Source organism: Pteronotus mesoamericanus, unplaced genomic scaffold (genome assembly GCF_021234165.1).
Source record: "Pteronotus mesoamericanus isolate MK-2021 breed Mesoamerican mustached bat unplaced genomic scaffold, CSHL_Meso_final scaffold_21, whole genome shotgun sequence".
Lineage (NCBI taxonomy): Eukaryota > Metazoa > Chordata > Mammalia > Chiroptera > Mormoopidae > Pteronotus > Pteronotus mesoamericanus.
The window spans coordinates 23628413-23647452 of NW_026555310.1; the positions used below are offsets into that span (position 1 = coordinate 23628413).

A 19040-nucleotide genomic window follows, 5' to 3' on the forward strand; every position below is an offset into this window, starting at 1 on the left:
GTTAATCTGATTTCATTTTTACCTTCAGGATGTAGAGGTTTCTTGGCACAGATTTTTAAAATGTGCTTAGTTATTTCAATAATTCTTTTTTAAAAAGAGTACTCATTTTCTAAGACTTTATACTTGCCTTACCACATAACTGCATCTCAAATAAAAATCACTATTTGCAAAGTACATGATGTACCTTATTATACTAATGATGACTATTCTTGTGTTTTTTAAAATGAAAAAGATGTTTAAGAAGGACTAAATTGAAACTGCACATTGAGGATCAACTAAGTCAGCCATGGTTATAAGGCTGCCTATGTTTTAAATTTCTACTTTATGGTAATAATTAATAGTAATTCTACTTTTTGGCTATTCATAATCTTTAATGCATATCTTTAGTTTTTCCTTTAATCTTCTCTTTGAAACAAAACTGTATTCTATCTCAAAGGAAGTGGTTACTTCTTACTGTACAATTTTAGGTATAATAAATTTTTATAACTATTAAAGTGGAAAAGGTAGAACACAGGAAAAGGCTTAAAAAAGGACATTACTGTGCCACATATTTATTAACATTTTTGTGGATTAGTTTTTAATTTTTCTCGGACACACATGATGGAAATTTCCAAATACACACAAAATTAGTGCCTGTTTGTTGCCCCAGAACTGAATTCAACAGTTATAAATACATGGCCAATTTGGTTTCATCTCTAATACCCATATTCTAACTCTGTGGGATTATAAAGCTGTCATTTTATCTATAAATACTTCATTATGTATTCCTAAAGAAACCAAAATGACAAAAAAGGGAAAAATTCTTAAGTTTTAAATCATTAATATGTAATCCATTAAAAATATTTTAAATTACAACTACCCCTCCCCTCCATTCCCTTGCTACTTATTTGTTGAAGAAAGTAGACCCCCCTTTTCTGTAGAATTTCTCCTATTCTCGATTTTGCTAACTGAATTCCTATGGTACTGCTTAACATGCTCTTCTGTTTCCTTTATTTCCTATAAATCTGTAGTTAGATATGAAGGCTTGTTGAGATTCAGATTTGATTTTATGGTAAAAATACCTTGGTGAGAGTTGCTGAGTACTTTATACTGCAGTACACCAGGAGGCACATCACATCTGGCTGTCTCTTTTTTGGGGATGTTGTTTCATAATTATGAAATAACCAGAAAATTTTAAGTCTATCTTACAATGTTTCAGAGCGTATTCCATGACATATAATGGATGTTGACAGATCCACTGTAAAGAATCACACTTTGTTGTAACCATGATTCTCAGCAGCTCTTTATCACATTGAAACGGCTATATCAAGTCATTCCAGTGCAAGCTTCTCCCTAAGGCAGTTCACTTACCCTGTTTCCATGCCCCTTTAAGTTTACAATCTTAAATTTCGTTTATCCATTGTGGTCTAAAATCTCCATTTACTCATGGTCCTCCTATCCATCTAAGGATGCAGTTTGAGAGCACAAATAAGTTTAATGGAAGTCTATACATAATACTTAATACATAACCCTGAGAAATCTTTGTCTCAGTTTTTTATTTTTAACACACTAATAATAGTACCCACATTTAAGGGTTATCATGTGGATTAAGTGCATGTAAAGCACTTATAATGGAATCTGGTACCTAATAACAAATCCAGAAATATTAATGATTATTACTATTATTTCATCTATTGATGTTATTTTACAGTGGATAAATGCGTAAGACCTCTGCCAGCATGATTCAGGATGACTGGGAGGCTTTATATTTGCTTTCTGATGTCTGAAATTCCAATTTTAGATTTTGATTAAGAAAATATAAATTTGACTTCAAGTTCCAGAAAGTACATGGGGCTGGCACAGTGAAGTGGAGCAGAAAGTATAGAAGCCCTAGAATTATGTCCTTGACTTAGGTGTTGACTCTGCTCCTCATTAGTTATGTCACCTTGGCAAGCCTCTCATCGGGAAATTCTGAAGCATTCTGCACATTTTCTCAGAGAGCCCTCAGTGGGATCAAAAATCCTGTTGCGCACAATGGTAGCCAACTCAGTAGTGAGCCTTCATCGGCTTTTCCCTCCTCCTGCCTCTCTCTCCACACTCCTGTGCTTCTGTTCCTGAAATCATCTCCCCAAAACACTTTCTGACCCCAGTTCCTCATCTCAGGCTCTGCTTTCAGAAGAGAACCCCAACTAAGACAGTTACACATTGAAAAATGTTAAAGTGCAACCGTTTTAATAATATTTCTCACTCATCAGGTTTAGATAAACTAGAGACAAGGAGAGAACATAAAGGCACTATGTGCTTAAAGCATGTGGGTATCTTGGATGGATGGAGAGGAGATGCAGTTTCAAAAATTAAATAGAACATCAAGGGAACACGGCTTTACATGTTTACCTTGTGCTAATCCTGGTTTTATGCACCTTAGTGTCCAAACAGGTGAGGGGATGTTCTCTGAGACCACGCTTTGATCTAGGGATGCCTTGATGTTATACCTCTGGTGTTATTATATCTTTTATACCACAGAATTTGGATTTGAACCAATGCCCTGTATCAACTGTGAGAGAATCAGAGGACTCCTTTGCAATTCTGCTCGCATAAATGTTAATTCAAATTTAAATCTAATCAACATCCATTGAGTACTCAACATATGCCTAGTATGATGTTATGCATCATTTGTAGCCTTGAGATACAATAATGAGTAAGTTTATATAAAGGCACAAATAACATTGTCTGTATTCTATCAGTAAGATATGTCTTAGAAGAACATACTGAAGGTTTGTAATGATCACTGAGTGGTGAATGTAAAGGAAAAAAAGAACTCAGAAAAGTAATTATATAGGATAACAATCAGAAAACAAATCCACATAGATCTAAGTTTTCAGGACTATGGTTTGAGAACACAGATTTGTGTTCTGGGCATAGTCTTTTGTAATGCTGGGCAGGTGATTCAGTTTAATCATTCACCAGGTTTTTAAAAAGTGATTTAATTTATTTATTTTTAGTGAGAGGGGAAGGGAGGGAGAACGAGAAGCACAGAAGAGAAACATTGATGTGAGAGAGAAACACTGACAGTTGCTGCTGGCATGCGTCCTAACCAGGAATCCAACTGGCCACCTTTGACTGTGCAGGATGACACCCAATCAGCTGAGCCACGCCAGTCAGGGCTCATTCATCAGATTTTTAACGCACACCCTATCATGCTGGATGCCAGAGCTACAAAGATGAATGAGATTTGGTTCTGATTTCAAGGAGATGACGATTGAAAGGATATTAAATCTTTAAAAAAAAAAAAATCTAAAAACATCACAGTGTAAGAGACTAAATGAGGTAATTTAAATAACTATTTCAAAATCAGGCATAGGAATATTAAATATAAGGTATGGAAGAATCACGAAATTTAAGTTTTGCTTTATTTAAAACCATGCTACATTCCTTTAAAAATAGCTAATATTTGGAATGTTATTTCAGTGTTTAGAACTGAGACGCCATGTTGAGATTCTGGTATTTTGCCAGCATGGAAAGACCTCTCTTAGTTAAGCATTAATGCCTGTGGACCTTCTTAAAAGGTAGCTGCTCCCTAAGAGCCCACTGAAGCTACAGACAGTGGTGTGCTGGCAGTTTTCTTTAACAGGTGGCTTTTGCGAGGATTTGTCTTTCAAAGGGCTGCTTGGGCAGGTGCTCTTGCTGTGTTTTGAGATGACTGCATCATAGGATCTAAAGCAGACTGTTTAAACTCTTAAAACAATTTATAAACTCTAAATAAGACTTTTAGATTTGGTAATCCCACGAGGATCTGTATAAAGTGACATGGCTGCCGGTTAAAAGGTTCTGCTAATTATATTTCTTACTCAAACCTATTATCTAAACTTAGATCACATGGCAGCTGTGAAATTTAATGTTGACAGTTTTTTAAAAGCATTTCACAGGTGCCTTTTATTTAAATGGTTGGTTATGTGAACCTAATAACCACCCTCTCAAAATTATCCTAACTCCCCTAAAATCCAAATAATATTTTCCTAATATAATAAATTTTAACATATTTAAGAACTTTTCATTGGCATTACATATTAACAGGAGTATGTCTCTCATAAAACAGCTATTTCACGAAAAGTAAAATGCCTACTAATTAGGGAAATAAACACCACCCTTTATTTTTGATACTATTAATTAATAACAAGTTAATTTCTTTGTATAATCAAGAACAACCTTACAGATAGCCCAATTAAACAGAAATATAAATTAAATAGAAAAAGGAAAAGCCGCATAATATTTCAGTGAGCCTTAGGAGGGAAAAAAAAAATCTGCTACTTACGGCAGTCGCTCGGGAAAGTTCTCGACATGTACTAAGCAGTCCATTTTGTAAATCGTCCCTCTGTAAGACCACAGTCTGAATGGCTGCTGGGTTATCGGCATTCATTTCTATCTCTTGGCTCGCTGATAGCAAAGCTTGCTCAAGCGTGTACTATTATAATAAAAATAATTACACTTAATGTTCTGCATCATCGAATTAACTTTAGTTATCTACTTTAGTTTTTTAGTTATTTACTTTAGTGGACTGATAATAATCATATCAGATAGCATGACTTGTAGATAATAAACATAATTATCCTACTTTCTCCTTGTGGAGTTGCTGAAGTTTTTCTTCCAGAGCATGTACCACTTTATCTTGTTCACATAGACGGCTTAACTTGGCCTAGATTATGAGAGAAAATATTTTTTATTAGCAAACTTTTCCCCTCTGTAATTGGAGGATGGTTAGTCATCACTTCTGTAAATGGAGGTGATTATAACAAGAAAACACATTTAAAATAGCTATGGAATACTGAATTATGTCAATCTTTATTTTAATGAGTAAAATAAAAATTTTAAATATAGCTTATAGATAGAATGCTTCAAAAACATGTATATGAAGTGTAAGTTTTTCAGCTGTACTATTTAACCTACATAATTCAAAATATTCTTAGTAATCAAGCAATCTCATTTGTTAAAAAGCTTTAAACAAATCATTTCAACACGGTTAAGATTTTTCTCCTACAAACTGCTGAATAGAACCTAAGTGATATATGCTGTCCCTCATTAAAACACCAACTAGATTGTTTTTCTATTCTTAAAATTATGCCGTTCTTAGAAAAAAAAATTAACAAAAGATTCCTTCTAATTGCAATAATACAAATAAAAGTACAGCTAGTAGAAACAAATCACTTTCAGTAGTTTTAATGTTTTAAATTTGTTGTACTACATCATTTTTTAAACTATGAAAATATGAGAATGTACTCTAAAAATTTCAATACTATAATAAAACAGTTCTCTACATGTCTGAAATAAAGACCTTGGCCAAACTGTAAATACATCCCAAATTTTATTGCATAAGGACAAGTTAGGAAGAAATGAGATTTTACTTTCTTTGCCATTTATCTATCATAGTAACTGCCTTACCTTTGTTAGATAAAACACAGCTGCACCAAATGGAATACAGTGGTCTCCCCTTATCCATGGGGCATAAGTTCCAAGACCCCCCAGTGGATGCCTGACACTGCAGAGAGTACTAAACCTTATGTATACTGTTTCCCCCCCTCCCTCTACATACATACATTCATACACACACTTTACAGCTTCACTGAATTGCCAGCCTCACTACTCTTCAGCTTTGGGGCCATTATTATAATAAGGGTTACTTGAACACAAGCACTGTGATACTGAGACATTTGATCTGACAACTGAGTGCAAAGCGATGATCAGTAGCCAGGGAGGGTATACAGCAGGGAGACGCTGGACAAACGCATGAGTCACCTCCCAGGCAAGACGGGTGGGATGGCATGAGATTTCATCATAATACTCAGAAACAGGATGAAATTTAAAACTTATGAATGGTTTGTTTCTGGAATATTCCATTTAACATTTCAGACCATGCAAGTTCAGTTGACTGCAAGTCACTGAAATTGCACAAAGCAAAATCAGATAAGGGGAGGCTACTGTATATTGAAATGGGAAAGAGGTAAAACTCAATGAATAAAATCAGGGGAAATGAGGGAAGAATGGGATATAACTAAGTAAGAATTCATAACAAGTCATCGATCTGAAATATGATTACAAAATACTAAATTTAAGTAATAAAAAAGGAAGGAGTGATAAAATTTGTAGAGGCTGATACCTTCTTCAACAGATTTAAACAACTGTCTCCAGCCCTATATAATTTTTAATAAAATAGTCTTTTACTTTCATTTATGTGATTCTATATTCAATTGCTAACTTTGGAGGGGAGGGTGGGCAGAGAATAGATTGGGGAGTAAGCATTTTATGGGACCTAAGTGCAAAAGATGAAAATGCTAATTTATTTGCTATCACTTTGGAGGGCAGAGGAAGAAGGGGAAGTTCTTGTCATGCTTATTTGCCGTGTTTTGGCAGAAAACACAACAGCAATGACAACATACAACATACTAATACTTACATCAATATCTACTTCGTCAGGTCTGTATTTGTATAATGTACCTCTGCATTCATCTTGTGACAGCTATAAGGAAAAATGTCACAAAGCAACTTTAAAATTAATATTTAAGAATATATTTATTTTTGATTCATATAATAAAATGGGATTTACTACTATTTTAGATTTATATAACTAATAAAATGGAATTTTAATGATTCTTATACTTTCAGAAGTTTAATTCAAACACAGATCATTACAAAAATAGAAAAATATTTAACAGTGATACAATATGCAAGATACATAAGAACGATGTTTTAACTTCAGCTTATCAAACAAAATAATAAGCTGGTCAAACAAAATTATACAGCACCTTACATTTTCCATTTGTAAGACACACATTTTAATGAAAATTGACAAATACAATCATAGCAACTGTACTGAATCAAATACTTGAATCAGGCATATTTCAACAGTCAAAACTGTCCTTCACAGTATACACACATAATCACACAACTGTGTATGTGTGCACTTAAATGCCAGCACATTGTAGTACACTTTTACTAACAAAGCCTATAACATATTTTATACATATACATAATATATAAACACACATACACAATATAGACTTATCTTGTTCTTCTGTCTTAAGAACTAAAAGATAATGGAGGAAAAGTATGGGTTTAATTGAAAAGAGGAAAATCACTCAAAAACCTCATAAAACTGAAAGCCTGTTATTATAAATTACAGATAGTCAAATTTCATAAAAAGCTTGTATGTGTTCATGAACACCATTTGTTTTCTTATATATAGTAAAGGATTATTATTCAGTGTATTTAAACATCATTTCTTCAGCTTCTTCTAAGTCTCTTTTGGTCAAATCCTCATTTCCAATTGTGCTTACCAGCGTTTCACTAGCCACCCCCATCTGTTATACACAGATCCTAATAGCCTCTGCAGGCAACATTTCACTCTCTCTCTTGTTTTTTTGACTTTATATTGACTGCTAGAGAATAGCAGAAACACAGTAGGAAAATTTTAATAGGGGCTCACTGCATGTTTACTAAATGATATACTTTTTCTCAAAGTGGGGATGGGAGTAATGTATCCCAACTACATTCTAGATCAGAAAATTGTATTTCATATACACACAGAGACAAATGTTAAGAATGTATAAATTTTAACCATGTATATTCTTTCTTTAAAAAACCTGTTCAACAGTTACACCTTTAGAAGGAGGCATAATCTAGACAGATAATTTTGAATGGATCTAGAAACATGGGAATCAGGAAGTTAAACAGGTAAGCATTCCAAACATACAAAAATAAATCCTGGATTTTGTGTTTCATTTCAAGACATGACTTTCATGTACCTCATGCAAATGAATCTGTGACTACTTAAGAGTATGCACAATAATTATTAACCATAAAACTTTCATATAAATGAACATCACATGAAAAATGAATTTAATGACCAAAGTCAGAACACGTGTGCACTATTTTAAAATAAAGATTGCTGAATATGTTCTGAGGAGTGTCAACTGTCATTCTAAGTTAAAGCACTTAGATCCAAGAAAAGAATTTATACTCCTATCTGAAAAAAAAAAAGCAATGAAAAATAAGTTTTAAAATGTTTAGATCCATGATAAAAAATTGTAAAATGACAAAATCAAATTTTCTCATTTATAAGAAAGATATAAAGCCTTTTGCTACTAAATGTCCAAATATACCTTGCTTATTTAATATTTAAAGTTAAATGTAAAACAGCTTTACTAAACTATGAAATGTATAATTTAAACATAACTAGTGGATAGTACTACATCTAGATTGAAATATGAGTTGTATCCTATACCCCAGGTTCAACAGAAAAAAGACTAGTAATTTAAAATAAAAATTTAGTAATCCATAATAAATATTTAGGATATTGGTATAATTTAGGGACTCTAAATTGCACTTTCATTTTCATATCAGTTGGCATATTATAAAAAAGAAAAACATGTACTGTATAGTTATACTTTTAGAGCGACAGCTTTATAGCTATATACATTATTTACACAAATCAAATTTTTGTTGTACCTCAATTTTTAATACTACTAAAAATTTACATAAACTTTTATCATATTATTCAATATAGGTATTCATTACTAGGGACCAACTAACAGTAATCTTAAAACTAATCACCCTTCCATTATACATTGCTTTTACCTGTCAGAAGAAGAGTATAAGAAAACAAGATTATTTTTTAAATAATTAACTTTTAAGTATGTCTATTTTCATTACTGATCATTATTACTGAGGCTTTTCTTAAGATATAGTTTATTTAAAAAAAATCAATATCCACCTAGAATTGGAAAAGTTTGCTATTTAGTCTCCAATATGAAAATCCTACTAGTAATTTCATAAATATTGTGATTAACTCAAGTTCTGTACAAAATCTTTAATGGCAACATTTCTTTTATCATTTTTCAAACTCATCTTTAGCAAATCCCTCCGTCCCAAACGTTCTGGTTTTGAAGTACTTCAGCAACACTAGAAATGCAAATAAAAATGGCTAGGTAGCAATTAGATAATTAGAGAAATGCACTATCAAACTTTACTGACTGTATAAGGATATGTGCCATGTTTTATTTATAAAGTCAGAACTTTTTAAAAAAGTTATCTAATAATCTTTAAAAAAACTGGATTGGTATTAAGTTAAAACAAAATTAGTTGTGTTCATTAAAATTAAACTTTCTATGGTATCCCTTTTTAAGTAGGTGATATACACACATACTCTCCAAGAAAAAATTGGGGGGAAATTTGATAAAATTGGATATTGTATCATATGTGGACTCAAAAATACTCACAGAGCTGTATTTGCTAATATTAGTGCATATCTTTTAAAACAATTACTTATCAAGTGATTAATATCATTGATTGATATTATAAAAACTGGTACAAAAATATAATTATGAAAGGTGGTAGGATGATTTAATAGGTGCAGAGGAATTTTTAAAACTTGATGCTTACTTCTTTTGCATTTATTCTGATTTAACTTTAGGTCCTACTTATTTGACTAATTTTAAGATAATTACTGCCTAAGTAATTTCTTCTTCTAAGATAACGCAAACATAAAGGTCCTTCTGAAAGCAAATCTGAAACAATGTGATTCAGAATAACAGGTCATAAGACATTATATTGTCATTATATTTTCAGCTAAATTTCAGGACCCATTAACACAGCATTGTAATGCAATGTCAGAAAAAGCACAGCTATGTTCAATATGAAATTTAATAAAATTTTTCTTTGGATAATAACATGATAAATGAACCCTGGAGGGAAATATATCCGATTTCAATTTATGCAAATTTAAAAACACATTTTAAGAAGTGTACCTAACTTTTAGCCACCAACAATGCCCTTCAAAAATTAAGCAGTTTACCAGTGGCTGATAAAAAAAAACACCACCACCTGAAGACTCTCTAGCCTCGACAGTGCTGAAGGTCAACAATGATTACACAGAAACTGTTTGCCCATCTCATGCCCAAGTCATGGCTGTTGTTAGACACTCAGATCTTCTGTACAATTTTATTTTTCTCAAGTATTAATACGAGAAAATGTATTTATATAAATCTATTGCTCTTTCAGTATTCAAGGTCAGTGATGCCTTAAAAAGCAGTCTCAGATATCTCCACATTAGAAAAACAAAAACAAAAAACCTCCAATTAAAAGTTTTTGCAATCAGCAAGGACTACTGCATCATCAATGCTGATTAATAATCAATATAAAAAAGAAAAAAACCAAATCAAACCAAACAGGAACATCCAGGCCAGCACTCTTATTGAAAATATGCAAAATGTACAAAATGAAAACAACCTATTACAGTAAAATGGCTTTGATCTCATATTTATATAAAATGATAAACTGATAGCTTTAGGCACTGAGAAGGATTATCAATTCCAGAACAAGTATTAAGGTTCTCAGTGTAGTATTTTGGAATGGAGCATCAAAATTCTATAATCTGGTGACTTTAAGGATCAAAGATTCCATTTTCTTTTGAAAAGTAAAGCTGTTTAACTTTAAATATTTAATATTTTAGCTCTTTATTAAAAAGGAAAAACTATGCTCACTCATAAAATGTACTTTAAATGTTTTGAAAACTGCTCAGAAATGAGTCACCCTGCCCCCAGCTGTTTCAGCCTCACAGTTGCAAGGTGATGACGCAGACCCCAAGGCAACTAACGCAAACCAGAGGCCTTTAAAGCCAATGTGACCTCAAGGTGCTTTAAAAAAAACAAAAACAAAAACAAAAAACCACAGAAAAAACCCCCCCAGATGTTTTACATATTTTTCATCAAAACATATATTCATTTTTCATGTTAGTTAATTTTCTTCTTCTGTACAATTTAAGTAACTGTAACAGGTCAGAGGCCACAGTAATTTAAGTGTTGAGGTGGAAGAAGCTGATGTCGCAAAACACACAGCTAAGAACATTTAGAACATGAAATACAAAAAAATTGGGATAGGAATGTATAAAATGACTTCTTTTGCAGATCTGCAGATTACTAAGGTCCTATAAAGAAAGCCAGCCAAGTCCATGGTAGATATTCTGAGGTAGGGAAAAGGATGAGGAAAGCTATGACTATCTTGATAACTTCTCAAGAATAAGAGTACAGGGAGAAGACACTCCCAGTATGTTAAGAAATGGCCTTCTTTAGGTTTTACCATATTACAGTACAGAAACTAGATGTAAAGAACTCCCATATAAATATAATCTATTCCTAATAGATTGGGGGTTTTTTGGCAGGGCTGCCCCTGAATGGAACTTTTTTTGTTTTCCCTAAAAATCAGTTATGCTTTTCGAGTTAATCAAAATTAATGGCAATCTAGTAAAAATTTTGCAAATGTACTGCAGACCTCCAAGTACATATCAATCAAATACTCTGCACAAAAACTTCAGGCACAAAAACTTCAGAAAAAATGGCACACTTAATATTCAACAGCAAAATGTTCAGCGAAGCCATGCTAAGAATACTGCAGCATCTTGAAAAGCGTGGATGAATTGCGTTTTTCCAAATAGACATAAACAAAAAATGGAGTAAGAAAAACAGTAATGTTATGAGTAACTCTGAGGAGAAACCAAAACTGTCACTGAGGGATTTTGCAGATGATAAAGCAGTATCATTCACTGTCCAAGACCTTACTTGCTGGTACAGTTGGGGTCTTAGCGCCGAGTTCTCAATCATTGTGTGAACCATGGTGATAATAGGTTCATTTTCTTTCATCTATTTCAAATCAGGAGGAGCATACAGCAAACATCAGTTTACAGCATAGCTAGATTTGAAAGACGACACTGTAAATATAGCCTCTACTTAAATATGTTCCTAATAGTGCAGCTGTTTACATTTTATCCCAAAGTTGTACAGATCTATCTTAGATAAATGATTTTGAACAAGTATTAAATGCTGTAAAATATGTTCAAGGTTATTAAAAAAAAAAGCTTACTAACAACAGTATTGCTGCATCTAGGTTTTATTTCATAAATAAAAGCAATATATTCAAATAATAAATATTCCTACATATATTAGAATAGGTGATAAAGCATCATGACCCAAAAGATAAACTAGAGGGTGATAACCAATGAACTTAAAAAAGAGAAACACAGCCTCATTTAACTGATTACTTAATCAGTAAAAAAGCTTAAAACGACATTCATTTCTTTTATAAAGCAAATAAAAAAATTTGGTTCTCTACAAATACTAAAATTTTATAATATAATAATGTATCTCATCACTAAGATAATCACACATTTTATTAAAGTTAATCTTGATAGACATTTATATATACTCTATTTTGGATTTTCTCACAGTGTAATACCACATGGAGAATTACTTCACAGATAAGCAAACTAAAATTTACTTAGCAAAGATTTAGTGTATCTCTCTAGCTCTTAAAAAGGCTGAAGCCATGTTTCACATTTCCAGCTATGTTGTACTTAATTACTGCCTCTAGAAAAATATTTGTTTTAGCAGGCTCTGGACACAAGAGTTAAAGCATCAAAAGGCAATTATCATGATATATATAGAGTAAAAGACCAGCATAGTTCTGCGCCATTTGTAAGCAGACAAGTCTTTATAATTGTAATTTGTGACATTTAGTTTACATAATTTTCATCCTCCATATTATAGAAAATAAGCATTTTTATAATGGTTAATGAATGCTACTTTATTGATTTAGCTAAATCTACAACAAAAGTTCAATCTTAAGATTAATAAGCACATAAAATGAGTAAGAAATAAATCTTAAAAACTTTTATATCTAGAATATTTTATTTTCAGCCTAGTTACCAATGTTTCATGTAAATAAAATCTGTTTTGGTTCCGGCTGGTGTGGCTCAGTGGACTGAGCGCTGCCCTGCAAACCAGAAGGTCACTGGTTCAATTCCCAGTCAGGGCACATGCCCTGGTTTAGGGCCAGGTCCCCCATTGGGAAGCGTGCAACTGATAGATGTTTTTTTCCCTCTTTCTCCCTTCTTCCCCTTTCTATAAATAAATAAATATTAAAAATCTGCTTTACCCCTCAAATTAGAAACTTCCTGTGACTGGTTTAAGCTACTTTTCAAAAGTTTTATTTAAGATAAATAATTTATTTTTAAATCTACACTCTACATACTAGTTAAACAAGAACTTCTACACATCAATGGAACTCAAATCTACACATCAGTTACTCTCAACCTTCTTTTATTTTCTCCAGTGTGATCCAGTAAGGGACCAGGGCATTTGTAGGTCACATGTCATGCCCACAGGAAACAAATGTGTTGGTATGCAGTACAGAATACAATTTTTACAGTGTTGGAAAATACCTGAAAAATAGAAAACTATTGATATCATACAAGTAGTTTAAGCCTCCATCTATTTTTGATATTATTTAACTTTAGTTTTCAAAGCCATCTCATCTATACTTCTTTTAAAATGCTTAATTTTCAACACCATGCCATGGACCTTAGACAGAAGAGTACATGACTCAGAGATGACTGAAGGTCGGGTTGGGGGAATGGAGGTCAGGAGCATAAACGTTAAAGAAGTAATGGAGATGAGATAGTATCCAAATACAAAGGACACCAAGGTCAAACTGAGATTTCCCACTGAGTCTTGGACATCTGGCACTACAAATGGGCCATGGTGTCAAGTGGCTAGTTCTAGCAACACAGTTCACTCCTTTAAGTGGAGCTTAAATATGTTACAGATTGATGACTAATGTTCACACTCTAGGTCTGAGGAATTTACTTTAAAAAATGTATTTAAAAAGGGAGAAGGGACAACATGGTTTCTGCAGAAGGGTAATGCAGCCTGATTTATTCAGTGAAATACTTTGGGAGAGTAAATATGCATATACGTCTATATATATATATATATATAGAAGCCCTGTGTGTGATTTAAAAATGCCTGTTTAATTTACATGTTAAAGATCATTAAACATCATATCACTGAGAACGGATTATTGCAAAAACACCTGACTTAGGAATAGAAAAACTAAAAGCAAAAATAGTATTTAAATATACTGACTGCACAGTATCTCAGGATTAACTTTCATTGTGAAAAATTTCTAACACACACATCAAATTCTAGGATATTAAAATTAGATGGCCTCGTCCTGGTTGGTATGGCTCAGTGGATTGAGTACCCCGTGTGAACCAAAGGGTCAAAGGTTCGATTCCCAGTCAGAGTACATGCCTGGGTTGCAGGCAAGACTCCTGGGTGGGGGTGTATGAGATGCAACTGGTTGATGTGATTGACGTATCTCTCATACACTGATGTTTCTCTCCCTCTCTGTTTCCCTCTGTTCCACTATCTCTAAAAATAAATAAATAAAATCTTAAAACTAAAAAAATCAGACGGCCTCTTTGGAAGCCGACAATTTAGTACAACCAAGGCATGAAAATGTTAGTAGCAAGTATTTTGAACTGTAGAAATGTGAATTATTATTTTTTTTCTTTTTCTAACTCCTTTATATTTCCCAAATTTTTTCTACTGAGTAGATACTGCTTTTCTAATAATAAAATAAACTTATGGAAATGTCAAGAATAAAAATATATAAACAGGAAATAAATTAAGTTAATGAAATTATTATTCTCTGACAAATACCTCTTGGTGACATAAAGAAGCTAGGAAGCATTTTAGCACCGTATGTTCAGATCATGTTCAGTCTGGAGTCCTCTATTGCAGAGAAGTGTTCTCACACCTTTATTTTGTCCTATGAATCTATATCCACATCCAAAATTTATTGGAAGAAGTGTTAACTATTTAAATAATAAGCATTTGTAGATACATATAACTACTTTATAATACTGTTTCCTTTTTATTATTGGCTACTTCAGAAATCTAAGTTCAAGTTTATTTCGATAGTCGTTCATAAACCAAACCACAATCACTTGAGGACCTCAAAAAGAAGTGTCACCCTGACTTTCAGATAATTCTAACATAAATCTTGAGAATCTTTGATGTTGACAATATCATTAAAACATCAAGGTGGCAGGCTGGTCTAAAGGTTCCTTTGGCAAAAGTAACTATTGATGTTCCCAAGGTGTTAAAAGTAAGCCAAATGTAATTTTATATCAGCTCACATACTCTTCAGGATCCCATTTTACTCAAGTTGAAGAGATGGAATAAGACAATCCAAGGAAAGGCAGAAGCAGTAGGACATATATAATGCTCCATGAGCTCCTTGGAATTTCCTGTTTGAGTTCTTAAAAGAAAGTAAAGGAACATCCAACAAATCTCTTCTGGTTTGAATACAAGAATCCTAGACAACATTATGAAAATGGTGTTAACAGCCAACATGTCTTAAGGAGTAAGAGCATGAGAAAGACTAATTAGTAAGTGGAGGATGTTTAATAACTTACTTGGGAATGAATTAAATGCTTTGCTTCCTGCTTTAATTCCTTCTTTGAAGCAACAGGTAGTACAGGTTTAAGTGTAGTTAATTGCTAAATTATAAAGGGCCCATTATTCTATAATAAAAATGAGAATGTATAATTCAGGCATTACATTATTTTCATAACTCCCTATAGTAATAAACAAGGAATGTGGAAACATCTTAAAAATACATTTAGTTATGCCAATGCAATTCTGTTTACAATAAAAACATCTATTTTTACTTGAATTTGTTAAGTCCAAGTGATTAGAAAAATTACCTAGAAAAATCTGATACTTGACTCTAGCCTCTTTTCTCAGCTTTGATGTACACTGGGTAATTTGAATATAATAAATCATCCTTTGATGTTAAATTGACTCCTCTTATTAATATCATTAGTGGACTTGGCATAATCGAGGGGGATCTGGGAAGTTAGGAATCCAATTTCCAATGGCCAGTTGTTCTCTTATTCTAACAACTTTTAAAATATTGGTTGCAAAGTCTCTATCACTATAGAAATTAGACCAGGTACAAATGCAGAAGGAACAGGATACTGTAACTCATGAGATAAATGGGCCTGAGTAATTTTAGGGGGAATGGCAGGACGGAGAAAGATTAACAGAGAGCAGAGCCAACATGTTCATTCATATAACTTGTCCTTGGAAAAGAGTAATTTCCCAATCCTCCTTTAAGTATAAGAAGTGATTAAGTAGTGGCTTGATTGCTATTTAAAAAGTTTATGTAATAAATCACCTAGAATAGCACTGTCCAACAGAACTTTCTGTGATGACAGAAATCTTCTATACTGGTATAGTACAATACTCTAGCCTTCAACCACGCATGACTCTTTAGCCTTTGAAATGTGGCCAGTGCAACAGAGGAAATGAATTCTACTATTATAAAAACGTAAGTAATTTCAATGTAAATTTAAATAGCTACATATGGTTAATGGCTATTATATTGGATAGTACATCTAGAAATTTCTAAAATAAGCACCATTTCCTCCAGTCTGGGTCTCATCCCCAGAGGAGGAAAACCTTTGCTAAAGCTCTGCCCTGTGAGTTTCCTTGAGTCTGAATCTGTGCGGGCAGCGTGTGTGCGTGTGTGCAGGAGGCAGTCTCGATGATTTTTATCTGTGCGATAGGGCCTTTGTCCTTCCTTGATAACCAATGAGAAGACCCATTGCTGCGCTGTCATTTTCCATTGAAATGGAAATTGAACTATTCTTAAGTTCTTTAGACATCTTAGGAAAAGAATTTTTAGGTTGGGAATCTGTCTTAACAATAGCAAAAAACCATGATAGCCTAATCACTGAAGAATCTGTTTCTTAGAATGTCCTCCTGTGTAGATCAATAAACTCTTAAGATGTGTGGCAAAACTAAAAAGCGAAAGAATTTGACATGCCTAGGGTGAAGCTTTGAGGAATGCAGGGGTCTTTATAAACAGGTCATTTAGACAATGACAATGGAAATGCCTTCCACTCTCACTGGAGGCACATCTGAAAGTCCCAGAACCTGAGATTGAAGGGTCTGAATGACTACCTATTGAAACCACTCACTCTTAAACAGGAAGCAGGGAAATTTGAAGTGACTTTTCAAATAGAAGAATGTAAATAAGTCTCTTTATAACTGATGGGGCAAAGTGTTGAGGCCTATTTGAAAATTTTAAAGCAATCAGAATAAACTATCGATGCTATCTATATTTTCTAAAAGTGAAATTTTGGGAAAACATTACAAATGTTATATATTCAGAAGAATAAACAGTACTTTAAAAGATGTAGTTAGACTATGCAATGTTTCCTCATTTTCTTAAGGGAGAAAGACATTTAAAAAAATGAGTAACAAATTGGTACAACATTATCATAGGAGTCAAACATACCCCACATTGTCTTAAAAGAAAAAAAAAAAGCTTCTAAACTGCTTTGAGGAACACTGATAAAGTACATGTATGGAGAAACATGAAACTACCCCTAACCCAGCAGAATAAAATTTTAAAGCCACCATTGTGAGCTATATACCTGTGTAATATTTTGAAGAAAACTTTGAAGGTGTAAGCTGTTGTCTTTCCAAATCATTAACTTACATAACAGTGAATTTCATCATTTTTAAAAAATCTAAAGGTCTTCTTTTAATTAAAATTCCATTGGCTACAGGATAAATTTTACAGATCTGATTTTTACTTCTGTGGCTTAATATATTTTCCTTGTTTAAGGATTCTTAATTACTGTTTAACTTCTAGTAATATATTATTATCTGATGCTACCTTCTTTATTCCTGGCATTCATAGGCAACTGGAAATATCAAAAGAACTCAAAATCCATTTTGGAAAAATGCTTTATTGTGAATATAATGTTTGAAATGTTCGTATTTTCCTCTTGGCATGTGTTTTAACAGTATCATTTTCAAATGCACAAAAAGATTCCAAAGGTGGAAATCTTCAATCTGTTAGTAAAAAAAGACACGTATTCTGGCCATAGACATCTATTTTAAAATACATCTGAACTTTAAATAAAAATTAAAATATCTTCTAGCTATAAGAATCTGGATTTCATTAATAGCAATTGTATTTTTACCAAGTTATAATTGGTACTGAGTAGCAGAATTCCTGCCATTAATTCAAAGATTTATCGGCTTATGTAAGTAGTTAAGACATAATCATACCCTTAAGTCAATCCTAGAAATGTTTTTGGTATTTATGTTCAACTTTACTTCCTTCCTGGGTTTTAAAAATCACTTAAGAATTCTTACTTTGTAAGCACTAACATGCTGCCCTACACTGAGCTCCATAAATCTCTGCTGAACAAACTTTCTGGAAAAATACGTAAAAATAAGATAGAAGCAAAAGCTACAGTAATTGGGTTATAAAAATACTTCTTTTGCCCTGGCCAGTGTGGCTCAGTTGTTTGGGTGTTGTCCCACAAAGCAAAAGGTCATGGGTTCGATTTCCGGTCTGGGCACATGCCTGGGCTGCAGGCCTGGTCCCTGGTTGAGGATCCAGAGGTAACCAATCAGTATTTTTCTCTCACATCACTATTTCTCCTCTTCTCCTTCTCCCTGGCTTCCTCTCTCTCTAAATATATAAAATCTTAAAAAAAAAATTTGCTTGTGTAAATACAAAATAGAACTGTATAAATGTTACGCATTTTAGGAGAGGCTGGGGGGAGTTCTGTTTTCATTTTCCCATTTTGTTAGATAAATATATAACCGCTATGTAACCAGGAACTGATACTCCTCAGGTAACAAAGATCAGCAACCTGACACAGAACTACTCTAAGTACAAGAACAACTCTATTAATTTAAAAAAAGTCAAAACTGATTTTTTTTTTTTTTTAAAAAAAGAAAGTTCATTAAATACCAGGTATTGACCCTAGCTTTGTGGTTTTTAGGCAAGTAGTTAAAGCAGACTGAATGTGGATAATAGTCATTAAAATAGAACAGGTTACAGGCCATGTTGAGGATATATGGAGGAGAAATAAAGTGGAATATTGTACATGACAGTGCTTTGGGAACTGTAAAGTAACGTTTAATGGATTGGGATGGACCGTTGCCAGGCAGGCGGCACAGTGCAGAGAATGGGAGGGCTTTTGAGGTACTTGAGAAACAGTGAGTCACTGGCTGGAGAAAACAGTTTACAGGGGAAGAAGCGTTTTCGCAGGTTGGGGGATGGTGGTGGTGGACTGAAGGCTTGAATGCCAAATCAAAAAGAAACCTTATTCTGCAGGGAACAGGAAGTTTGTGAAATTTCCT

At 33.2% G+C, this 19040-nt stretch overlaps 1 protein-coding gene across 10 annotated transcripts in view; it reads right to left on the reverse strand.

Annotated features, from left to right (window-relative positions):
• PLEKHA5 (pleckstrin homology domain containing A5) overlaps positions 1-19040 on the reverse strand; it is a 200610-nt gene that overhangs the window by 22066 nt on the left and 159504 nt on the right. For 9 of the 10 annotated variants that reach the window (XR_008530639.1, XM_054591385.1, XM_054591381.1 and 6 more), the window contains 3 exons: positions 6428-6490; positions 4592-4672; positions 4292-4441 (listed from right to left, as the gene is read on the reverse strand). Coding sequence is in view for 9 of the 10 variants with exons in the window: in XM_054591385.1 (XP_054447360.1) it covers positions 4292-4441; positions 4592-4672; positions 6428-6490 (294 nt within the window). In the remaining variant the exon portion in view is untranslated. Of the gene's footprint in view, positions 1-4291; positions 4442-4591; positions 4673-6427; positions 6491-7021; positions 7058-11585; positions 11667-19040 lie in introns of all 10 variants that reach the window. The other variant, XM_054591389.1, reaches the window with a different exon arrangement.